At 33.6% G+C, this 27,048-nt stretch overlaps 2 protein-coding genes across 3 annotated transcripts; one reads left to right on the top strand and one right to left on the bottom strand.

Moving 5' to 3' along the window:
* Positions 1–68: 68 nt before the first annotated feature.
* Positions 69–17,803, bottom strand: SF1 (splicing factor 1). The gene is made up of 9 exons (XM_072542497.1): positions 17,379–17,803; positions 16,970–17,104; positions 14,579–14,654; positions 6,356–6,508; positions 6,179–6,285; positions 5,959–6,125; positions 2,871–3,029; positions 2,503–2,749; positions 69–2,439 (listed from the first exon to the last, which is right to left on the bottom strand). Exons 1-9 carry the CDS (start codon positions 17,692–17,694, stop codon positions 2,075–2,077), a joined length of 1,725 nt encoding a protein of 574 aa, XP_072398598.1. The 5' UTR covers positions 17,695–17,803; the 3' UTR covers positions 69–2,074.
* A 392-nt stretch (positions 17,804–18,195) lies between these two features.
* RpL15 (ribosomal protein L15) lies at positions 18,196–20,380 on the top strand. 2 transcript variants are annotated; one of them, XM_072542495.1, is made up of 5 exons: positions 18,196–18,333; positions 18,553–18,732; positions 18,857–18,993; positions 19,223–19,333; positions 20,141–20,380. In XM_072542495.1, the coding sequence occupies exons 2-5, from the start codon at positions 18,561–18,563 to the stop codon at positions 20,333–20,335; spliced, it is 615 nt and encodes a 204-aa protein (XP_072398596.1). In that variant the 5' UTR covers positions 18,196–18,333; positions 18,553–18,560; the 3' UTR covers positions 20,336–20,380. The 2 variants fall into 2 exon arrangements, with proteins under 2 accessions (XP_072398596.1, XP_072398597.1); XM_072542496.1 differs by having other exon boundaries at positions 18,331–18,444.
* Positions 20,381–27,048: the final 6,668 nt, after the last annotated feature.

The raw sequence follows: 27,048 nt of genomic DNA, 5'->3' as shown, positions 1-27,048 counted from the left end.
ACAAACTTCTTAGTCAATCTATTTTTATAATGCTGTAAAAAGGAATTGAAGAATAAATTAAACAAAAAAAGGTCAAAATACGTTTTTAATATTCCAAATGTGACACCTACAAAATATCTTAAAAAGAAAATTTTTAACGTTGGGATAAAATGATATCTCAATGTAAGTATTGTTAATTTCTTTTATAACACTTTGTAAGATTTAAATATTTTAATATTTATTGTTTTACTTAATATACGAGACATGAGTCCAATAAAATAAATGTTCAAAATTAATTCTTTTGATAAAGAAAAAAGGACCAGGGCGTCATATATTATGCAACATTCTTGTTCTCTTCTTTATGCTACAACAAACATTTGTAGAGCACCGAAAAAGATGCATAAGATATATAATGGGAGCTAGTGCTAAAAAAGGCTGAATTCTTTCTCTTATTTTTTTTATATACTCACATAAATGATTAAAAGGTAACAATAATGGAAGGAAGAAACAGTAAGTCACATGTAAAAACAATAGAATCAAGCAAAACTGAAACAATGGTTTACGAAAACCTTTTTAGATTTGCCTCCTGATTTATCTAAAGCGATATTGTCTTTACGTGCGGTAGGCAACCAACTTTACGTAACTTGCTTTTGCACTTTTATTGGATATTTTCTTATAAATTCATTGCACATAGTCAATTTTGAAGTTGATATATTCGCAGAAATATGTGCGAAATAGATATTATTATAAATTAAAAACGATATAAACTATCGACAAAATATTTAAAGTGATTTTATTTTCTTGAGAATTTGATACTACAAGATCCCACTACAGGATCACTACGTTCATCAAACTCTCATTTTTACATACAATTAAAATTAGGAGAACACATTGATAATAGGTTGTCAGTCAAAAAGTGGCCGCAAATATTTTTAATTTAATTAATAGTAATTAGTTTTTGACAAATGTTTTATTTCGTTCATTTATTTTTTAAATAAAATACACTGCTCATAAATTATATGCATGTTTTTTTTATATAAAATGAAAGCTAATTTTTTAGATTCAAGTTGACGTCTGTTCAGACTATAGATGACAATCGGTTGGATCCTTCGTCACATTGTGACGGGTAAAATCACTAGTTATTATATATCTATGGACGCATACTTTAAAAACTTATTAAACTGACACTTTAAACCAGTAGCGTTGCGCGGCTAGTTGTATTTTATTTTATCTTTGCTACCTCGCATTTTTAACAGCTGGAAACTCTAATTTTCGACCATTTTTTCTCAGGCAAACATATCATCACGTTAAGAAAAAAAAAATTAGCTTTAATTTGATATAAAAAAAACATGCACATACGTCATGAGCAGCGTATTTTATTTAAAAAATAAAAATTTTGTCAAAAATTAATTACTATTAATTGAATTAAAAATATTAGCGGCCACTTTTTGACTGGCAACTTACTATGAATGTGCTCTCCCAATTTTAAATTTATGTAAAAATGTGACTCTGATGAACTACGTTATGAATATAGTGATCATGCAGTGGGATCTTAGGCTATGATGTACTCAATTCAGAATAATTCTAAAATAGGTTTTAGTGACATTTTTAAGCAGTTGGTCACACTGTGACGATGTAGAAATGTCAGAGGACGTGTGCAGCCGATTTAAAAGCAAACAATGTATATGTTATGTGGTTTCATCATGACTGTCTACACCAGATATTGCGAAGAAAACTAAACAAGTTAAGTATGATATTTTTTTTGCACGATTTTTCCTGCTTCTATGTAATTTTCTGTATTTTACCTACAAATTTTCGACAAGACAGTATTAGTGCAAAAAATAGATGCTAAAGTACGGAGAAAATTAAAAACATTACGAAAAATGCCAAATCCATTTGGTTACTACCTTTGAATTGTTATCGAGGTCACCAACGCTAACTAAATTGGTTAAAAATTATAATCAAGCTAGAAATAATAATCAATATAATCCAAAGATCAAAACATTTCCTCGGGACGTTCTACAGGAACAACCACTTCTTCACAACTAAAACTACCAACTTCTTAACACTAAACTTTCGCCCTTCTGGAGCGCATTTAAGACGGCGGCGGCGGAGGTGGTGACGTCAGCAAAGAATTGACGTCTATTCCGGGTGGCGGCGGTGGAGGGAAACTGCTCGGCGGCCAAGACGCGAACGGTGGCGGCGCTCCCGGTGGTGGCGGTTGATTCGACGACCACGGAGGCGGTATCATCGTTTGCGGTGGACTGGACGCTCCCGGTGGAGGAGGCGGTGGCATAATTCCCGGAGGCGGCGCCGGAGGCCACGGCATCGGCGCCGGAGCCGGCCACGACGGCGGAGGGATGCTGCCGCTCTGTAACATTTGCATCGGGGCTCCTGGCATTGGCGGAGGCATGATAGGTCGAGGGGGTGCTTGACTTTCGAAAATGTTGAAACTTGAAACTGAAATGAAGAGTTTTAATATTAGTATCGAGTAAGAATTTTTGGATAAATAAAAATACAAACCTGGAGGAGGCGCTGGTTGCTTTCTCTGGTGATTGTTTCCGTTCTGCATAAAAACAGGCTGTGGACCTTCGCCTAATTCAGCCATTAGAGACAGATATTCCTCGTCTATTTTCGCTTTGTCCCCTTGTCCCGGCAACGGGGGACCTCCTTGTCCCGGTCGTTTGGAGCGACAATCGCGAGCTATGTGACCAGCTGCTCCACAACTCGAGCAAACGATACTGTTGGTAATGTTCGGTTTATCTGGACACTAAAATTGTGTACAAAAAGATCAACAACTTAACCTCAGGAAAAACAATTACATTGAGTCATTAAATCATGTAGAAGCGACTTGAGGAACTGTATAGATAACATCGAGGTTTAATACTTACCAGCCAAGATTTATGATCCGTAGCTCCGCAATTGTTACATCTCATGCCGTCATTCTCTCTTAATGTACCGTTTAGTTGTGCGAGTTCTCTCAGTTGCATTCGCCTGAGATCGTTTTGATTTTCTGGTACTTCTACTCCTTGACGTATGACTTCTTTGATCTGGAAAAAAAGTTATGTTTCAACGAATAATGTACGTTCACATGTCCAATATAGTGTACATCATAAAACTGACAGTACACTCATAACTTAAAAAGAGGGAAGTAGCCAAGGTCATAGACATATACAAATAAACTGACAGTTGCAATTAAAGACCACGTGAAATAAATGCGGAAGGTCACGTGATCGATAAACCCGGTCCATAGGGTAGTTGGGGATAAAAACATGCACAGGGCTAAAGAACGCACCTCATTTAAATTTAACGCTAACGTCCAGTTTGAACCGATTTTACTTACAAACGTTTGGCAACTGTGTCATATGTGTTGTTCCAAGTTTAAAGCTGATTCAAGGCGTTGTTTACAAACTATGAGGTAAATATTATTTTTTACAATTACACTGTAATATTGGCATAACAAAATTAATTTGTGATAAAATCAAATTTTGGCATTTTTCGTTGAATTAGTTTATTCGGGTGTTTTCTTGGCTTGATTGTGGGTTATGTTACGAGTTTTCGACTGAGGTTAAGTCCTTAAAATCTCAACAGATGATTTTGACAGTGTTGCCGAATGGGGCAAAAATACGCGACAGTTATCGAAAGTTAAATATTCAATTCATCTAAATCTTGGTTTCTGTTTTCCAGAAACTACAAAAGAAAATCAGAGCGCAAGCCTATGACAGAAGTTATTTTGTGCGAAGCTCGTGAACTTATTAATAATGTCGTTTCTATACGTCAGAGAGCAAAAGCTGTGGGATTTCATGAAGCGACACTACAGCAAAGGTTGAAAAAAGGAAATTGCGTCCAGTCTTTAGGCAGATTTAAAGCAGTTCTAACCAAGATCCAAGAAACCGAAATCGTTCAGCATTGCAAAGAACTCGACAAACGATTTTATGGAATGATGCTGAAGTCATTGCGTTTGTTAATTTACTCTTATTGTGTAAGAAACCGTATTGAACATCCATTTTCACCTGTAAATCAATTGGCTGGTCGGGACTTCACTAGATCTTTCATGAAAAGGAACCGGCTATCTTTACCTCTTCCACGGAAAAACAAGTATTGCTAGAACCATGGGCTTCAATAGAGTGCAATAAGCTCAGTATTTTGAAATTTCGGAGAACACTATGAAAAAATATAAGTTACCTCCCAACCGTATCCATAACGTTAATGAAACGGAAATTCAGACAGTCCCAAACCATCTGCCCAAACATGTTGCCCTAGTTGGAAAGAGAGATGTAGCAAAAGCTGTAGTTGCCGAGCAAGGACAAATAATTACGGTTGTCTGTTGTATGAGTGCAACTGGTCACCATGCCCCTCCATTTTTCTTATTTGCTCGAAAACGGATGAATCTTTTTCTAATCAAAGACAGGCCCACTGCCTGGAATTTAGTTTATTAAGTATATTAAGTACCTCGAGCATTTTAAAAAACATACAAGTCCAACAGAGGAGAACCCCGTTCTTCTGATTCTAGATAATCATGTATCGCATACAAATCTCGAAGCAGTAACATTTGCAAAAGATAATTTCATCCATTTATTAAGTCTGCCACCATATAGCAGCCATAAGACCCTGCCACTCAATCGGGCATTTTTCAAACCATTAAAAGCTTATTATGAGAGCGTCGCTGACAGCTGGACCAGTTCCCATCCAGGACAGGTTTTCCCCATTTACCATGTGGCTGGTCTCTTTTCCACAGCATTTGCAAAAACTGCTACTGTAGATATTGCAAGAGAGGGCTTTCGGTCTACAGGAATTTTCTCACTAACGAACTAAACGAACCAGGAAAAGTTTGAAGTCAACCCTACTAACATCGACATTTAATAAGGAGCGACTTTTAGAAGAACAAGAAGAAAAGAAGGAAGCAGAAAAAGAGAAGGAGAGGAAAGCATTACTGAAGAATCAAAAGAGCAAATCTCAAAGCGCTAAAGTTCGTGCTGCCAAAAGGAAAGTTTTCGACGAATCATCATCTGATGAATCAGTGGCACTCTCCTATCAAGAAAGTATTGATTCTTGTGACATTCATTTTTCCGATAACGATGAAGAGGAAGGCATTGATGTTGTACCAAATATTTTACCTGATGACTTTGTCGTAGTGAAGGTTTTTGGAAAAAAATCATACAGATTATTAATTGTCGCCAAAGTCTGCCAAGTAAATGATGATGGTTATGTGAAGGCGTATTTTTTAAGCGACTGGCCACATTTCGTTTTAGCGAGACAACGGAAAATGCCTTTTTCGAAAGGACGATATTGTTTTAAAGCTTTCAAAGCCAATAAAGACCAGCTCTTTCAGATTTTCAATGACCTCGTCAAATACAGTTCTCTTTTAGATAAACATTTAGTATTTTACTTTAGCGATATTAGCCAGGACCCAGAAAGGGTTTAACGAGCTACTGATGATGATGATTTTACTTTGGTTTTTTCAATAAAGATTGGTTTCTTCTAAGCGCCTACCATCTCTTTTATTTGGAGTTTTATACATTTTAGTTTTGGGACAAAAATACGCACTTGCGTACTAGTGCCCAATTTGTAGACGAAAGAGTACGCAAATGAAGATTTTTTAAAAACTTTTTTTTTTTTCATTTATTATTGAACTTTAGAACTACTGTCGATACTTAAAATGATAAAACAATATGTAAGCTCTCCCGTAATAACATTGGAAAAGTTCTAAGCTGTTATAATTTCTGAAGACGACAGAAGATAACGAAATTGCCCTAAGTTTTAAATTTTGTAAAAATGTTTACTATTAGCTTTCGATAGCTATCAACACGGCTGTATTCTATATTGGTAGTATATGAGGAATTTAATATGTCAAAGAGATCAAGTAGACGACACGAACTAAAGATCAAATACCTACAAGTAAAGCTGGTCTAGAAGAGTACTGGATATTATTAAATAAAAAAAAAAACTAATGACATTACCCTCCTAAAAAATCCTTACCCTTTCTACAGCTTTCTTAACACACTCCGGATTGGTGGCCGTAATATAGGCATGTAACGGTTCGTCTTCTCCCGGAAGCGGCTGTCCATCCTTTCTCCCGACTTTTCCCTCCTTGACAGATCCTTTTCCTCGTATGATAATCTTCGCACCAGTTTCTTTTTCCATCGCTGCAAATGTGTGTTATAAATATATTTTATATAACCAGATCAACCGGACTTACTCTTTAAGGTATTTCCTCTAGGACCGATTAAAAGACCCACAAAGTTAATTTCCGGGTGTTCTTCTTGAGGTATCATCACTTTGTCGCTAACTCTGGTTACTGGCGGTCTGGAAATATAAAAAAAAATGTGGAATGATGCACCTACGATTTGGTTTCAAACTATAAACGATTACTTACTTATAATCGAGAGGCGGCTTGAATTCAGGATTGATACTTTGCATTCTAAGAACCAAAGTGTGCCTGTCTTCTTCAAGACGTTTTCTCGTACGAAACTCCCTAGTATTCAGACGTTTACCATCGCTGCTATAAATCGGCTCCGGAGAGGGTGATCTGGACAAACAAGAAACGAAGAATATAAAAAAAATGTTTACGTTTCATAAAATTATTAAAAACTAAATTAAACATTGTAATTTAATGCGACATGTACAACAAACGCCGATTATATTGGGATTTACTCGTGCAGGTTTTACAAGGGCTCGTTTAGGTCGAGTCTGATAGCGCTAAAATTTCGCAGATACGCCACTGCATAAATGCTGAACTTCCAATCGTTTCGCAAATGGCTGGATTAAAATACGTAATTCGCACAACTTTATCGTAATTGGCGTTTGGTGTTCCAATATCCATCTAGTTGAAAGTGAAATAGATTTTAGAATGATGTACATTTTTAATTATAAGAATGACTATATGAGATGTGGCAATTAACAAAACTAAATGGCGCTCGAAAATATTTTCTTGGTTGCAAATTGTTTATGTTCTTCGATGTACTCTACTGGAAGTTTTCGTAACAGGTTTTCTACCGGAAGGAGGCGTTAACGCTCTGCTCAACAGCCAATCTGGAGTACCAGAATTTTCTGTCTGAGTTTACTTCCTTCCTACTACTACTGTCTCGTCTGATACATAACGCACACCCATTTTATGTCATGCTTCCAGTGGTTACGCGAAAAAAGCCTTCGGGGACGTGAGAGTAGCATTTGTTTGCAGAAGCTGAGTTCTGTTTCTAGAACTTCCGATTGTTTTGTCGAAAACGGTGAACGTTACTAGGAGTTTTATTACAGTATCAACATCGGTAATGCATACTGCCTCCAAGATCCTTTACCAACCTGAAATCACCTTTGCGGTTTGAGGTTTGTGGCACAGGCGTTGCAATTTTGAGTATTATAGAAGTTTTGGGGAACCTGACGTTGTAAAATCCATTAAGGTAGCACGCCTTAGTTGGATAGGGCACGTAATTAGGCGAGAGAAAAGTTTTTGACCGAAGAGAGCCGATTAGACAACAGAGGAATACTGAGACTTAGGTATCAAGAACACTTAGAGGGCGATTTAAAATCTATTGAAGTTAAAGCATGGAGACATATTGAACAAACAAATAGTCAACACAATACAACAGGCTCAAACTAAATATTGTCCGACAAGCAAAAAAGATGAAAAACTGAGTCAACCCACGAAAACCCTTATAGAACTAAGGCGACAAATGAAAGGAGATAACACTACAAGCAAAGAAGCGATAAATCAAATAAATAAGACGATCACAAAGGCAATAAGAAAAGACATAAGAAACTACAATGTAGAAAAAACAAAACAGGCAATAGAGCAAAATAAGAACATGAAAGTTTTGAAGAGGAGCGTACAAAAGGGGAAAATAGAAATTAACAAACTGAGAAACAGCACTGGAGAAGAAACAACGAACAGAGATGAAATATTAAGAATAGTCGAAGAGTTCTACACAGAGTTATATAGATCAAGAAAAAAAGATAACAATACGGAACCTCCAATTACACTAAAAACTGGGGTATTAAACCAAGGATCAGATTTAATGCCCGATATAACAAAATCAGAAATCAAAGAAGCCCTGAAGAAAATGAAAAATAATCTAACCCCGGGTGAAGATGGAATAGTATCAGAAGCACTCAAAATTGGAGGGGATGTATTACTTGAAAAAATTAAACAACTTTTCAATATCTGCCTTCACAGCGCCAATATTCCAACAGACTGGAACAACGCTACTATGATTCTATTACACAAAGCAGGAGATAAAGCAAATTTAGAGAATTACAGACCGATTAGCCTCCTCAGCCATATATATAAGTTGTTTACGCGAATACTAATTAAGAGAATGGAAAGAAAATTAGAGACTTATCAACCAAGGGAACAGGCAGGATTCCGAAAAAGTTACGGAACAAATGACCATCTACAAAGTATAAAAACCCTAATAGAGAAAGCAGTGGAATACAATAAACCTCTAGTTCTAATATTTATCGATTTTCACAAAGCCTTTGACACAGTTGAGCTAAGCAAAATATTACAGGCGCTTAAAGAATGCAGGCTAGATTATAGATATACTAAATTATTATACAAAATATACCTGCAGGCAACAACCACTGTCAGATTACATACTAACAGTAATCGCATAAAAATAGAACGGGGGGTTAGACAAGGAGACCCAATGTAACCTAAACTTTTTAATACGGTGCTAGAACATGCTTTTAAGAATTTGGATTGGATGACAAAGGGAATAAAAATAGATGGAGAATATCTAAACAACTTACGTTTCGCCGATGATATACTTATAATAGCTGAAGATCTAGGTATGGCAAGAGAGATGGTACAGGAACTCGTTGTGGCTACAGAAAGTGTAGGTTTAAATATAAATATCTCGAAAACAAAAATCATGACCAATTTGGTACCCAACCAGAACATCAGTATTGGTGGAAAAGAAATAGAACTCGTAGATAGATATAAATACCTGGGACATGAAATTATGATTGGCAGGGATAACCAGACTCATGAATTGAAGAGAAGAATCGGCGTTGGGTGGGCAGCATTTGGAAAACTGAGAGAAACTTTTAAAAGTGAGCTGCCCACATGCCTAAAGAGAAAGGTATTTGATCAGTGCGTCCTCCCAGTCTTGACGTACGGAGCAGAAGCACTTACCTTAACAAAAGCAGCAGCTACCAAACTGAGAGTCACGCAGAGAAGAATAACTCTACGAGACAGAATAACCAACGAAGACATCAGGAGAAGAACCGGAGTGACTGACGTCATCGAGAAGATAGCCAGACTAAAATGGAGATGGGCAGGACACATAGCCAGAATGACAGATGGGCGATGGACAAAGAGGTTATTGGAATGGAGGCCAAGGGAAGACAAGAGAAGCGTCGGTCGACCACCTACAAGATGGACTGACGATTTAAGAAGACTCAATAAAAACTGGATGAGAGCGGCGCAAGATAGACGGGGTTGGAAACATGAGGAAGAGGCCTATGTTCAGCAGTGGACTCTTGAGGCTGGATGATGATGAAAGCATGGAGAAGAGTTGCCATAGACAGAGGTAAATGGAGAATTCTTCTGAAGAAGGCCTTGGCTCATAACGAGCTATGATGATGATGATGTACTCTCCTAGTCGATCCCTACGACGCTTCTGCTTTCACACAAGATTTTGTCAAATCTTGTTCTCGTAAACTACGATTTCATTTAGGAAATAAAACAAGTCAGGAGGGCCAGATTGAGCGAAGAGAGTGGGTGCTCCAATCATTCTCCGTTTTTTTTTCTTCGGACTGAGAAGTTTTAGCAGCATTTTTATGCAAAATTTCTGCATGTTCAATGATTTATTGCAAAATCTGACGGATACTTTGTTAATTCCTGAGATTTCAGTAGGAACTGGGATACTCTAAAACTAAGACTTTTGCTGACCAAGTTACTAGATGTTTTTGACGTTGAGGTCTTTTCAAGTCGCTTTTAAACGTTTGAACTGATGAAAAACTAATCTTTGCGATAAACATTCACTTCCTTTAACATGACATGAGATTATGTACTTGATTATCTTAATTTCACAAGAACTCATTGCTCCATCTGAATACTTTGCATTTTTTCGACGAGATCTAGCACCAGGACTTGAACGGGCGATGATTGCAGCGAAACTGAACCGGCGCACACTCGCGACCACCGAGCTCAAGGTCAGGAGAACATCAATAAGTAGAGACGCGTCCAAATTAGTCTCAGCATGCTACCTGTTTGCCGGTAAAAGCACATGTCCAGTTATTTAATTGCCACACCTCGTATTTCATTCAATCTTCTTCATAGTTTGATTCTGTAGCACATTTATAACTTTATTTACGACGCTTGGATGTAGCTTCTTCAATAGTTTACTGCACAAAGTATGTACAGTAAGTGAAGTATAGTGTATTAACAGAGTCCTTGACATATAGAGCCTGATCTCATGTATAAAGAATCTCTAAATTCTAGAGATTCGAATAAAGTTAGAATATAAAACGGAGATACTTTTCCTGCCGAACTATTTTTGCCAAATGAGGAAATAAGACGATGTATCCGATGACGAAATATCCGATGATCAAACCGATTAAAATAAAGTTCATTCACGTATCTTTACTACATTCCCAAAGAAACTACCAACAGTTGAATGAATATAAGTTGTTCATCACGTGATCAAAAACGTTTGTAAGAAATTATTTGAGTCAGAGACGATCCCCATTAATTTTTTAAGGGTCTAAAACAATCTATGAATTGTGGCATCTTTTGACATCATTATTAGAAAGATTATGCAATATTTGGATCTCCAATAAATCATAAGTCACGTGATGTAGACCTTATATTGACTCAACTATACAAGCGAAGCAAAATCGAATAAAATTCATCGAGGAATCGTCCAAAAAATTAATTCTAACCAAGGAAGACAATTCAATAAAGAATATCAACGCATTCGATCGCTTAAACAGTTATTTTCTTCAAACCTACATCCTGAAAACAACTGATTAATTAAAAAGATTAAAATATTAGCTTCAAAGTCTCTTTGTGGGATCTTGAGTTGCATATTCTACGTTCTACGGCTTCTCTCTTCCAATCGAACTCTTTTGAGATCGGTCAAACGATATTATCTACTTGTAGAGCCTACTGAAAGAACATTTGATTGAATATTTAATTAAGACGTCCAAATTTACCTATACTGTAATTTCTTTTAGTAGCCTTCTTGACAACTCTTCTAAAATAAACCAAGGATGTCCTGAAATTGCATTAGTAATATTTCAACTTTGTAATAACTAATATGGCGCAACAATCAATTGAAATCATTAATGAAAATTATGAATTTCTAAAAATTGATGACATTTATGAAGAAACTTACGGTCCTGTACAGTTATTTTTATCATTTTAATGTTGTCTATTCTCTTTATTGTGGTCTGACCCTTACTTATACAAACTTTAAACCTACAGGAGCACTCCATTATTTGTTTTATATGTATAATGTGTGGTCCAATGTGTATTACTTCTTCGACAGCATCTATTTTAGGTCTAGGGAGACTTCGATTATCTAATTCTTTCAAAATAACAGCACTTACTCGATATATCTCTATGAAATAGATTTGGTGACGTGATTTGTTTCTGTCAATTTTTAAAACAGCCTTGTTGACTTGTTGGTTCCCTCTCCAATCTTATCTGTTTCGTCCGCTTAGCTTACCTTCATTTAGGCTTCTGCATTGTTGGTCTTCGCCTTAAAATCTCTCTTCTGGTCCAAATTTTGGACTACAGGCATCATCTTCTTTTTTTTTTAATGTGGCTAATCAGGAAATACGAATCATTTGGTGAAGTTTCTGTGGCTAAATTTCAAAGTATGCATATGACTAGATGATCTGAATTGGCTGATCACATCCACTGACTTAAGTCCATGCTTTTGTGACGTAGAAATGAGGTAAAATTAGTTAATAAGCCCAACACTGAAAACTTCTATTTAAAACCATTTTTGAATGTATTTACATTGCAGTGAGGTTAGAGGCTTCTATACTGGTTAGTGGTTGCCTTAAAATCGTTTTCTGCTGGCCCAAATTTTGGACTAAAGGCATCATCACACCGTTCTTTTTGAAAATGTGGCTCATCAGGCAATACGAATCACTTTATGGAGTTCGTTGTGGCTAAATTTCAAAGCATGGCTGTGAATAGATGACCAGAATTGGTTGATCACATCAGCTACGTTCAAGACATTCTTTTTTGGCGCAAAAATGTGGTAAAATTATTGAATCAAATAATTTACCATGTCCATGTCCGACAGTGAAAACGACAATTTCAAACCATTTTTGAATGCTTTACATTGAAGTGAGGGTAGAGGCTTCTGTACTGATTGGTCGTTGCCTTAAAATCTTTTCCTCCTGGTCCAAACTTTGGATTATGGTCATCATCACACCATTACTTTTTGAAAATGTGGCTGACCATTCAATAAGAACCATTTGGTACAGTTTTTCTGATTTGGTTGTTCATTTTAAATCTATGCTTTTTTGGTGTAGAAATAAGATAAAATTAGTGAATCAAATAATTTACCATGCCCAACACTGAAAATGGCAATTTAAAACCATTTTTGAATGTATTTACATTAAGGTGAGGTTAGTTTCGCTTTTCAATCAACTGTATTATATCACAAAAAAAATACGGTGAAAAATGCCCTTTTTAAATAAAAACTTACCCTAGGATTGAACAAAAGGTGGAATTTTTAAATCTCTTTCATGATATCGATTATTGGGTAACAAAAATATAAGAAAATTATTTTATTTTAAGTTTGTGTTGCTTATACAAACAAAATAATTGTGTAATTAACAAAATGAGCGCTGACTCAAAAAAATACATAGTTTATTTAACACCATCTTACAACTGGCAACCAACAACGTGGGGCCTTCTCAACAAAAGAATTAGTACTTGCTGTACGAAGGGAAAAAAACTCTCAAACTTGTGAGACTGTTGTTTTGTGAATTTAAGTCCATAAATGGTAATTTTGGTTTAAATGTGCTGTATGAATATTAGTTTGGACTATCCCACGATTTGGATATCGTCTAATGAGCGAGTATAAACTCAGAAGTGCTTCTAAGTTTACAGAAACTTCAGGACTTAGCTCAGAATCAACAAAATATTTTAACCATAGTGAATCATCCATAATAAAGCAACAGGATGAAGCTGATGTTCCAAATGCTCCTATAATAATGACCAATAAGAAATTTCAAAGTTTAATTGCTAGCATGACACAAGTTGTTGTCCAAAACCAGGCCCAAAACCCTAATAAAAGTGGAAACCTTTCAAATTGTTCTTCCATATTTTCTGGCAACAAAAATAAAGATGTGGAAGCATTTATAAGTGCTTATTTTGTTAATTACACTTTCACATTAAATAACACTTTATTTCTCGCAACATTGAATGTAAAATATTTTCAACTAAAACTGTGATTTATTCCTATTAAATACAATACAGTAAAAGATTACAGTTTAGGACATGATTTGAACATGCACCACTATTTTTTCGGCTACTTGGACACCGCAGCTTGACATAAGATGGTAGGACTGACCAGAAATATCGGTATTTTTGAAGATCCGGATAAGTTAGGAGACTTACATCAGCTGGATTTTTAATGACGAAATTACCATCTTTAATTGCCAACGAACGAATATTTAGTGAGGTAAAAAGGGTAAGAAAAGTAATGCAAATAAAAAAAAAACAATAAAAATAAAAGTTTTTAGGTTAAATATTGTTGGTACACAAAAATTGCTACTTTATTATGTTTCTGAGATGACTGATGTGGTCCTCACGTCCTTAATCACCAAATCGATGGACCTCATAAAATGAAAGAATTGAAAATTTTTACAAAAAATTTATTTCGAAATCGTTTACTTGGTCCGTTGGTTCTTTGCACATGTGCAGTCATTCAATTTATACGAATTAAATCAAAACGTCGATGTGAGAATTAAGATATGTCAAATTAATTAGAGGTTATGTTAGTATCCCCGTTATTAGCATATGAATATATACTTACCCTATGAAATCAAACACTATGGTAATGGTTAGTTGTTTTGAAACTAACCATTTTGAAAACTTTGAAACTAACTAACAACTCGTTTTGAAACAAATTATGACATTAACACAATTTGACACAAAAATGAAAATTTAAATAACACAAAAACTAGCACTGTGTCAATAACTGTCCATCATATTGATGTCTTGGTTTAATATGTTAGAGATATGCAAGGACAGCGGCTTAATTTACCCATTTTAGGCTGTGTAGGTAGAAAAAAGATACAATATAAAAAATAAATCATTCATTATATCATATATATGAGAAAACAATGAGCGAATGAATCTTAATAGGGACATGAATCACATACATCTTGACGAAGATAGCACAGTTTGACTGTTTTTTAAAACAAATATATGAAACAATTTAAAATTATCTCATATTAAAACTATGTATTCAAATTATTAGATATGCATTATATAAACGGAAACCTTTCGTTGATCGTTTTAAAAATTCCACCTTCGTTAGTAGTTGTGAAAAGAATAAATATCTTAATTTAAGTGTTGTCAAACCACAGCGGCCGCAGGGCTGCAATGGCTTCGACGTAGAAATAACCACACCTTTCTTCGGGATTTGGTGGGATGCCCAAGTCGCCGGATCTCAGCTTGCGGCTCACTTCTTCGATCTGCAGCTGAACTAGAATAAAAACGGGTTAGAGGGGCGTGAAAGCCCTACTGTTAGAAAAGTTGTTTACAATCAAATACAAATTTTTATTAAAAATACACTTGTTAATGTCTGAAAATCTTTTTTTGTGGTGAAAGTGATTATAAAAGGAAGTTGAACAAAACTATCTTTGATGCCTTTAACAACTATTAAACAAACAAGGTATCATTGACAATAATAGATGTAGTTTATTCATCAAATTGATAAGAACATATTATTCACTATAATGTGAGTGACCAAAGAGGACATCCAATCAAGCTACATTTATATGTATATGGAAATGTGTGGTAAGATCAAGGAATTTTATTTAAGTAAAATTGAAACTCTGGCAATACTGCAACAAGAAACTGTAAGTTGCCTACATTTGGCAGATTCTGTGAGAAAAATTGGAATTTTACATGGTTCTTGTTATTGTTTGCTTAAAAATAATAAACAAACTAAAAATTTTCAATATTATAATAAAAATACACAGTAGAAACTTTCATAAAGAAAAAGTTACATATAGATGACACAGCACTCAAACATGGAGCAGACAGTGATTTACATTAACACCAGTACCATTATTTTCAAGTGGAGCAAATATGATCAATGCTGTAGGCATTGAATAAGTTTCATAGCAAAACAACAACCACATAAATCACATTGAATGTAAAACAAATAAAATTTCCACAAAAAAGTTGTTCTATTTTACAATTCACTTACAAATTTCATTATTACTTAGTTAATTTCAAAATGCTTTGTTGCTGGATATTACATAAATGTTGGAATTCATAAAAGGAAGGCAGTAATGAAGTATCATAAAACTAAATATGAGATAATTATTGATCTGTGCCTGTTATATTTCATTTTTCCATTTCTATTAAATATTTCTGAAAGAAAATATTGTGATTAATTGGAGATTGCCTAGAAAAAAGTGAATTAATTATTAATTCATTAATAAGTGGGTTTTAAAACTTAATATATCAGATTTTATATTGATTTGTTTATTTAGGATTCTTCAAACCAAAAAAATAAATTATTTAGTAGATTTATCTCTTTGATTTTTTTTATAGGATGTATCATAGCTGAAATTAGCTTCAAATTACCTTTAGAATACCCCTTAAAACCCTAAGAGTTGTTTTAAGGAGTTACCAATTGATATTTGTACAAAACTTGACCAGTGGAAAAGATAATGAAGTACATCTTGCAGTTATTTCAGTAGGCAGCACTTATTACATCACCTGCAGATATTTAAACATTAACTTTATTTAAGACAAAATGGAAAATCATTAGATTAGACACAAGCTTATCTTTTGTGTAATTGTGCAAATGTAATAGATGGAGAAATATAAGAAAAACAAAACTTTTTCCTAACAGTTTCTTGAGAATATATAGATCTGTCTGGGAGGTATAAAATAGGTAGAGAAATCTGCTATCTAGAAGTTTTTTGGCTATAACACTCTCGACTGTTACCACAATTAATGTATGCTATAGCTGCAGACGAAACTAACACAAGAAATAATTTGATCACAGTTTACAACCCTAAAAAACAGCTGTTTAAAATAAGTGTGTGAATAAATACTAAAAATTTACTGTAATACACTAGGATTGATAGAATACATCGTAAATACATAAATCAATATAAAACTTGATATATATCAAGTGTTTAACCAAACTGAAACAAAAAGCTAATTACAAAAAGAATAACCTAGATTGAATTCTATACAATTGCTGAAAAATTAAACAGATTAAACCTGTAAAAGTCAAAAAATGAATTAGAGATGCTAGAAGGAGTAAATAATTAGTTATTTAAATGTCTAGAACATGGGAAAGAAACCTGTGAAGGAATTTGTAATTAAAATAATTAGATTCATTAAAACTAACACTATGAGGTCAATCTCTTGTCTGGAATAAAATTATTTACATTATTATGCATTAAATATGACATGAATTTCTGAAACAGAAGTTTTTGATTAAATGTAACATTCTTTTTAAATCTATTAAACATATATGTTAGTAATTTAGACAGAACATAACAATTTTATAGTTGCTTCAAAAATACATGCCATGGTAATCTTCACTATCATTTTGTAATATTATTATATCTTTCAATACTTTGCTTCTCTTATAATATACTAAATATCCCTAAACCTTTTGGAACAGTTTACTGATAAATATCTATTAAGTAAAATCCAGTTTATTCAGTTAGATCAAAATAAAACGTTCAAAAATGTATATATTATACCTTAATACAATTTTTAACGTTTTTTGGGATTCAATGATATCACATTCAAGTTGTTTATACTTACGTAAATATGCTTCCTCCTGTTCCTTATTGAGGTTCTGTGGTAATATGGTAGGCATTCCAGGGATAAATATTTTCTCATGTTCGCTACCTCCCCATCTAGATCTCCTTTTTCTCCTTCTTTCATCGTCACTGCTCTCTATTAGAATAAAAAATGATTAATTGTGGAATTATAAATTGCATACATTTGGTACAACTATGTGATGTGATAAAACTTGGATAACTATTATACCCCACATTACTTTATGTGGGCTAGGCATATCAATATCAGTAACCAGTGTTGTATACAAGACTGAAAAGCTAGTTGTAAAACTACATGGAAGAACACCTTTAAAAGTACTTTTAAAGATATCAGAAATTGTTTTTATATTCAAAAATTACTGAATTCACTTTATTTAATGTCAGCAGTTTACCCGTAGACATGTTTGAATTGCCATCTCCCTCTCTTGAAATTAAACTGGCAAAGTTTCTGGTCGCAGCTAGAGTAGCAAGAGTGTCTGCTATCATTTTATCGCCATCGGGTTCTGGTGGTGTTATAGATCGCTCTCTTTCACGGCGCCTTTCGCGATCGCGACTTCTGCTTCTGTCTCTTCGACGATCCCTATCTCTGTACCTGTCTCGAGATCTACTACGTTTCCTGTCGCGTCTGTCTCGGTCTCTGTCCCTAGATCTGGAACGGTCTCGTCTGTCTCGAGATCTGGAACGATCTCGTCTTCTGGAGGAACCCATATTTAAACGGGAATTATATTATAAATAAATGTTTAATGAAAACACGTTTACTACAATAAAAAAAGCAGTCAGTAGCTTCAGCTTGCTAGCCTGACGTGACGTACATTGACGTAATGACGTTGTTGACGTAAAGGTATTGATTGACAATTACCATTGACAGACAACCGCAGAACATGAAATAAAATCTGACAGGTAGAGGATGAACAAATTTTGTTATTATGAAAATAGTTGATTTGTAACATACAATAGAAATAATATAATGCTTTTAAACGTATTTATAGTTTAAATATTTCCAAACTTGTAATAATAGGTACAGTGATTCCTATTTCACATTATTTTTTTATTCCTGTCAGTTATGCAACCAATATCTCCAAATTGTGTGAAGTGAGTGGTTTGTTTCTTAATACCAAAAGTTTGAATTTTACAAAATTTATTCTACAAAAAATAAATTCAGACTATAATTAGGGTTTTTAATGTTATTTAATTACTAGAAGAGTTATAAAAAATATTAATAATGAAGTATGTGCGTTAGTTAAATATTGGCATTTTTGAAGTTTCTGTTTTATGCACTAGATGTCAACTGTCGTTACTATCTGCACTTGCGCGTTTAACTTTCTTTTTCGTTGGATGTCTTTGTAGGTACTGTACAAAATTTTATTATTTTTATATTCTCAAAAATATTCCACATCCATATTTATGAATATTATTTTTCAATTTAATCCAGTCTTAAATTGTATTAAAAACTCTATCGTAGGTGTATTTTTTCAAAAACATTGTATTTCGAAAAATAATATACAATATAAACAGTTGACTTAAAGTATGGTTATGTGTTCTAACAAGGTGTTTTTACTATTTTAGGTTTAAAAATGGGAGCCTACAAGTATATACAGGAACTGTATAGAAAAAAACAAAGTGATGTTCTTAGATTTTTACTTAGAGTGAGAGTCTGGCAATATCGTCAATTAACTAAGCTACACAGAACTCCCAGACCTAGTCGCCCTGACAAGGCTCGTAGATTAGGGTACAGGGCCAAGCAAGGTAAATAAAACTCTTTTCTATAATTAAAATCAACTTTTGTTTGAATTTCAAACCATTTTAACTCCCAAAAATAGTTCAGATGGTTTTTGTCCAACAATTTTCTGATGCATTATCTGTATTTTAGGTTTTGTTATTTACCGTATTAGAGTAAGACGTGGAGGTCGTAAACGTCCAGTACCAAAAGGTGCCACCTATGGTAAACCTAAAAGCCATGGAGTTAACGAATTGAAACCAGTTCGTAATTTACAGGCTATTGCAGAAGTGAGTAGTTTAAATGATGTTATGCTTATATTAAATGTACCGAACTATATTCAAAGAAAAGCTATTTATCATTTTTATACTTGAGGTGTCTTATTTGGTGACATAATTAAAATTGTATACTTTTGAAGTGATGTCACAAATTTTCACCTATACATTGTGGTCAATAGTAATTATTACTTATGCTTGGTTCGTATTTTTGTAGTATTTATAGTTATTTTTTGTATTTTAGGAACGTGTAGGAAGAAGATGTGGTGGATTAAGAGTCCTAAACTCATACTGGGTAGCCCAAGATTCGACATACAAATATTTTGAAATCATTTTGGTTGATCCCTCACATAATGTAAGTAATTGTGTTGCTAGAAAAATATTTGGTATATTTTGTCTATTTCACCTGTTTTATTTTTTTTTCTTTTTACATATCAGATTGCAAATTGTAAATTTAGAAAATAGGAAAGACTGTGAGTAGAAAATAGCTGAAAAGATGACATGATATGAAAAGATGATAGACTAAACTAAAATGTTCAAAGGGATAAATGCTACTGAAGTTTTTTGGGAGTAATCCAAAATTGTGAAGTCAATTGTTTATTTTGAAGTGCGTTCTTTTTGCAAAATACAGCCAAATAATCAATTCTTCTCATATGATAATATCTGCTTCACCTATGCTGACAATTTGGTCCTAATTACACATATGAAATATAAGAAAACACTTTCAAAAGGCATTTTCAGTGTCAATGTGTATTCTTTAGGCAATTTCTTTTTGAGGATAGTTCATTTTATTACCTGAAATCAACTGTACACTCAACAGTAACAGTTGTTGTACTCCCTTGTTATAAAAATGAAAGAAATGAAATGAAAACTTGTTCTATATCAGTCATTTGATGGACATTATTTCAACAATCAGCTCTGCCTGACTGATCTTTCTCTCATCAAATCTGTTAATATTTTAACTATATAACTGCTCAATTTACATTCAGTTATCAGGTTAAGATTATCTGGTGAAAATGTATTTCTGCTTCTATTAACAAAAAAATAAACACTTCTAGTTGTATAACTACCTCAGCAACTGTTTATTAATTTTTATCAAGTGTATTGTAGTTATTTTTGTAGAGTGATACTTGTAGTACATTTGGAAATGTTTTGTTTCTAGGCTATTCGCAAAGACCCCAAAGTTAACTGGATCGTCAATGCAGTACACAAACACAGAGAACTCCGCGGTAAAACTTCTTCTGGCAAATCGTCTCGCGGTTTGGGCAAGGGTCACAGATACTCTCAAACCAAGGGAGGATCCAGGCGTGCAGCTTGGCTCAGAAGGAACTCATTGCAATTGCGCAGAAAACGTTAAAATTTATTTTTTTATAATTAGACCAATAAAATTTATGGAATAATATTGTTTTTATTGATTTTCATCACAATCGCCTTATAATTTATTTAAGTAATTTATTTTGAGAAGACCAGATAGGAGAAGCTTTCTGTATGGCAGCCTAGAAGAGATTTGGTCAGAGGGGATTTAGAGAAAATGGGGAGAGGTGGCACAGGATCGATAAACATGAAAGCCAATAGTAAATGTGACAAAGATCCACGAAGAGTCTTGCTTATTGAGAGAACTGCATTGATAATGATTGTGTATCAACATTTTATTGAGGGCCAATGCCAAATATTGTGTTTTAGCTGTAATATTCAATTTATAATGCCAATCAATTAAATGACACTAATAAAAATCAAATTAATCTGACAAACAAAGGTTAGATCTAACTGCATTCATTTGAAGATACAAAATAATTTTGTAAGATGGCGAATGAACATTGACTCTGAAACCAATAATCCCCAATAGGCGCAAGTGTTTAGTAATTATTTAGTTTAATCCCGTTTCTTTCTAAAGATGTCATCATATAAATTAGTTCATTCTTACTTACTATTTAAAAATAATTCCTTTTATTTCTAGTAATTATGCAGCTTGTAATACAGATTATATATACCTAATCTATGATACAGATCATATATATTCTTTATCTATGATACAGATCCAAGATTTTTCTAGTTAACTGAAAAATAAAAATTATGACCTGTAGGTATCTAGAATAGGAAATGCGAATCCACCAAAATTTAGACTGTCAAACTAATTTATGCAACCAGCAATACATTACATTAATTACGCCTTCAACAAACTCATAAAAATTTAGATTTGGGATAGTTTAAAGTTATAATAAACTAAAGTTAAACTCTCAAAGTATCATTGAGCCAATTTAGTTTTTTATCTGGATGGATTATTTTTATTCAACAATTTCGATTTTTCCGGCAAAGAAATATTTATTAAATTTTAACATCAATTATCAAATTAAATATGTTTTACGGAATTAAGCCGCATAATTTACATAAAAAGTGTAACAAAAAACCCACGGAACAGGTACATTTTTTTTGTAATTATTTTGGCATAAAAATCTTTTCCATTGCTTACAAGTTGATAAAGGAATTCCCAAACTTCAGTATTCCATGATAAAAATCATAAATAAACATTTAAAATTTTCTTATTCACCCTGTTAAGGAAGAGTGACGGTACGTGGAGATTTGTCTACAAAATACATTAAAGTTAAAAGAACGCAACAACATTGTTCAAATTTTCCAACGTGCGAAAAATTCATTCACTTAGTATGCGACAAATTGAATATAAATTATTAAAAATTATAAACAAAAGTTTATTTCAGCAATTTTATAGTCATTTATTGTAGAAGATGTATGATTCCAGTAAAGATTGCTAATAATTCTTAGGTCACAGGTGTTCATTCCAATATTTGTTAATATCTCCATCAACTTGTTGTGTTTTACTGTATCAAATGCTTTATGGTAATCAATGAGGCATGCATAAATATCGCAATTCACATCTCTACATCGTTGAAATACACTGAACGGCAAAAAAAGTGGCCACCCTATAAATTGCCGAAACTAAAAATTCATTGAAAGTTTTATGCACTGTTTCATATTGCGTTTCAATTTAAATATTTTTTGCGATCATGTATGCTTGTTTTTAATAGTTTCACGTTTATATTGTTGTTTTCTATAGTCGCTGTTCATCTTCTAAGTTCAAAACATTTAATTAAACAGTAATTTAGATTTTCAAACGTAGATTTCAACTGAAAGTGAATACTTAAGATATGGTGTTATCTACAGCAGATGTTGCGCGAATTATTGCATTTCTACAAGACGGAAGAAGTCAAGTTTATATATCCGAAACTTTAGGTATTCCGAGAACTACAGTACGGAGAGCATTCCATCGCTTTATACCTACGGACTGGTACATACTCACGTCGACCGGGTTCTGGTCGTAGAAGAGATGATCGTTTTATTGTAATGGAACTTTTAAGAAATCACCATTCTATTGCAATTGCTGCAAGAAACCGTCTGCAGGAGGTTCGAAATGTAAATGTAAGTGAAAGAACGGTTAGAAGACTCCTCAATAAAAGAGGACTAATGGCAAGAATGTCGGCTATTATTCCCGAATTACAACCCAGACACTGTAGTAATCGATTAATTTTTGCTCGACATCAAAACTGGGATATACAGGATTGGAACCGAATTATCTTTACTGATGAATCGCGGTTCTGTTTGAAGTCTGGCGATGGCCGAGAGAGGATTTGGAGACGGAGAAATTAAAGATATGCCCAAGCTCGTAAGTCAAAGAGAAGAAATTTTGGCGGTGGTGGTGTCATATTTGAAGCTCGAACTGAACTTATTTTCATCAACGGCCCTCTGAATACTCACCGTTATAAAGAGCATGTTTTGGCAGAATTTCCATTTGGTCCATTTATTGGAGACAACTTCGTGTTTAAGCATGACAATGCACTTCCGCATACTGCAAGAATCGTGACAAAATTCGGGGTAAGCATCAATTAATACTCTAGAATGGCCAGCCTACAGCCCTGATCTGAATATCATCGAGATCAACTTCATCGTAGGGTTAGAAGTCAACCAGGCCTGCCAGGAAATCTTGCAGAACATCAAAACATGCTTCGTGAGGAATATGAACGTATTCCTTAAGTTTTTATTCAAAATTTGTTCCTTTTTATTTTTTAATTTTTGAAGGTTAAAGTAAGTTTATTGACGTTTGTTTACAAACCATTTTGAGATTTTGAAAATGTATTTGTAGAACGATTTTCGAAGTAGAAATGTCAATTAACCTTCAATTGTAGCTTATTCTTTTCGATATTACACTATTTACGTTTATAGCTTTCTAATTAAATAAATTATACTAAGGATTTAAAAATGAAAGATGTCGAGTATGCAATATGACACAGTGCATAAAACTCCCAAGGAATTTTTATTTTCGGAAATTTATAGGATGTCCACTTTTTTGCCGGTCAGTGTAGCAGTTGTATGCTAGAGAGCCTCTCTCGTACCCACTGCATTCCGAAAACCAAACAGTGTACGATTAATTTTTTCTTCGCATAGTCTATATATCCTTTGATGTATGATTTTTAGAAATAACTTTAAAATGTGGCTCATTAAGCTGATTGGAAATCATTGCAGGATACGGATTTTGTTTCTTTGGTAGAGCAATAAACGTCGACTTCAGCCAGGAACTTGGTATTACTCCGTTTAAAAATATGTTTGTTAGTCGTTATCTTTATGAGTTCAGCATATGCATAGGTAGGAAAAATAAAACAACTGAAACGCAATGTAACGACAGATCGTGCGACCACATACTACGTGGAGTAGTAATCGCAGTCCCATGCATGTTTCTTAATAAAATAAACAAAATAAAAACCATCGCTCCGTTCCTTGACAATAAGAAGGCAATTCTTCCCCTCCTCGGTCAGTCTCGGATGGTCATATCTCGCTTTTCTCTTTCTGCATTAATTTTTTATTGGTTCTTAAGTGTTTTTTTCCATCGTTCTGTTTCGATAGTAGAGGAAAGGTGAAATTTGAAATAAAAAAGACGCCCAATCAACATATTTATATTACAACTAAAACAATGATTACCAAACGAGTGTAATTGTTACTTGAATGATCACAAATATCCTCTACAATACTTATATACCAGTCATATCGTTAAAAATCCTAAATAAAGTATGATTCTATCTTTATTTTATCGTATTCATAGAACATCGTAATATTGCAATTAGGTCAAAAAATTAACTAAAAACTAAAAATCGTTAAGATACTTGTCCATAACTTTTTTAACGCACTGGAAAAGAGGAGTAAAATGATTGTCGTTATTTCATGGAGATTTTTGATGACAAACAAAAATTAAAATCAATCCCGTCAAAATTTAGTGACGTATTTTGTGTTCTTTATATAGGACTTTTCATCAAAAAATAGTGTCAGCCATTTTTTTCGAACAGACATTTTGTAAACAAACTGGTTAGGTTAGTAATATAAATAATTAATATAAAAAATACCAAAGAACGTCTAGTTATTGAAACAAATTAAATGCCATAATTAGCAAATCAACTTTTTTTAATCGATTATTATGATAATACCCGTACGAAAAGGAACAACCAAGCGGTGTTTTTATGGAATATGTAATTCTTTATTAAATAAAAAAATATTTCTTTATACATTTAGAAACGTTTGGCGTATAATATAAATTATACATCATTGTCAAATCTGTCTGTACGAAAAACATGGCGGCTGATGAACAATTATTCTATTGAGGAAATCAGGTCATTCCTATGGTGTTATAGTTATTACGATCCTTTCATAAATTTTTTAAAAAACTTTTACCCCTTTCAAAACCTGCTGCAAGATAACAAAGTAGATACATACATTAGTTCCTTTTAAGTCCGTTTCACAACACGAATGACATTCCTACGTCATCACAAATATAACCAACTGCTTGGAAATTTTCTAATATAGTTTTAGAATTATTTCGGCTTATACACGTCATGTTCTCAACAAAATAAACTTTATAGAATAATTTTTTAGTTCAGTATTCACTTTAGTACTCAAAAAACAATAATTTAATTAAATATCAGTAAAAACGCAGTTCGTCAAATGCAAATTGGATGAAACGCAACGGAATAAGCCATAACACGAGTAAAATTAGTTGTTTCTTAAATGTCGCCGATTTGTCTGAAATCTCAGTACTTATAATACCCGATGGATACAACACACCTTGTTGATATTGATGGGATATCATTTTTTTTAAATAATTGTGGTCCTTAATTCGAATAAAAGTCCTTCAAGATAGGCAACATACATTACTCAGTTTGTAATGAATGCACAACTTAATATCGCAAATCTTATATCAAGAAAAAGACAAAAATTATGATACATATAATACTTTATTAATAATTACGATAATATACGTAGAAAAAGATTATTTTTTCTTAAAAGAAGCTTTTGTTGTCACTATAATGTATTCTGCTTCGATACTTCATTAATTTAAGAGGATGATCTTGTCTGAAGATTTATTCTCGAAAGTTGTTCAATTAATATTGACCATAAACCAACAACAAAGAATTCCACGTTAGACTTTATTAATTTGTTCAAAAATACACTTTAATCAAGAGATAAAACTCTGAACTGAGAACTTTTTACTGCAAACCTTTGTATAATAAGGTGAACAGTTGTGTACCGCCAAAAAAATACTGTACAGATGTACAGACTGTACAGACTAAACTCAGAATGTTTAACTATACACCTTTGTATGATACAGAAACGAGTTTAGCAGCACCAAAAAGACCATACAGACGCAAAATGAGCTTCCAAAAATTATATAGTGTTATACAAAAGAGAAAATCAAATAAAAGTGTCTAAATACCGAAAAACAAAAATGTCAGCGGAGAACCAACCTAAAAATTAATATATGTCAGAAGTTAAGTAACAAATATGAATGAAAAAGTTTAAGGCGATCACCAATAAGATTTGTTGGTTCTAAAGCAGCAAAAACATTTTTTAATCAGCAGATAAATTTATCTATTTGATTCAATCATTGTTGAAGGCAAACGTCAACTTCTCCAAACAGCAATTTTACTTGTAGTAATAGTGGCACCTATCGACTAAATTAGGAAACTTTAATGATAAAGTAAACAATTTACAATACCAAAAAATTACCGTATAGATGAAAACAAAACAAACATAGAGCTTGCACAACTTTATTATTCTACAAGGGACACACAAAGAAAGAAAAGTGTCTAAACAATGAAAAACATGAATGCCAGAGATCACAAATAGGGACGAGGAGATCCTAAATGAATATAATGCATTAGTTTTGTCAAAAATACACTTTAAAACAATTGATAGAACTGTTTATTTATTTTCATTATTATTGAAGCAAATGTCCACTTCACAAAATATCAATTTTATTGATAATAACGTTATCTATCGACTGAATTGAGTACTTTTTAGTGTACAACTTTGTATGACAAACAAGACCGTAGTCTAGATGAAAGAGGAACAAACACAGAGCTTGCATAACTATATAATGTTATACAAAAACGAAAAAAAAGTCAGAGATCACAAACGGTGATTTATTTGTCCTAAATAAACACAATATCTTCATTTTGGCAAAAATACTCTTTAAAACAATAGATAGAACTGTTTATTTGTTTTAATTACCGTTGAAGCAAATGTCAACTTTACAAAACAGCAATTTTACTGATAATAGCGCTATCTATCGACTGAATTGAGTACTTTTTAGTCTACAACTTTGTGAGCCAATAATACGGAGAGGGTGTAACCCCTTTCGCATTTGCGGACGACCTCGCTATGCTGGTAGTGGCGCGGGACAGGGAGGACCTTATCTTAGGTGCACAGCATACATGCAACCAAGTCGAAGAATGGATGAAAACGCATGAGCTGGAACTGACTGCGGGTAAGACAGAGGCTATAGTTCTCAAGGGAACAAGGAAAATGGACGGGATAACATTCGAATATGCAGGACAGAGAGTCATTCCAAAGAAATGCGTGAGGTATTTAGGGGTGACTTTCGAGTCAAAACGGAAAGTGGGGGAGCACGTAAAGGCGGTGGAGCCTGAGAGGAGGAGGGCAATTCATTCTGTTGTGTTGTGCAATCGATAGTCCTCTACGCTGCGCCTGTCTGGAGTACTGCAATTTTAA

Source organism: Diabrotica undecimpunctata, chromosome 9 (genome assembly GCF_040954645.1).
Source record: "Diabrotica undecimpunctata isolate CICGRU chromosome 9, icDiaUnde3, whole genome shotgun sequence".
Taxonomy (NCBI): domain Eukaryota; kingdom Metazoa; phylum Arthropoda; class Insecta; order Coleoptera; family Chrysomelidae; genus Diabrotica; species Diabrotica undecimpunctata.
Note: the sequence above shows the minus strand (reverse complement) of the source record. Positions and strands in the feature narration are given on the sequence as shown.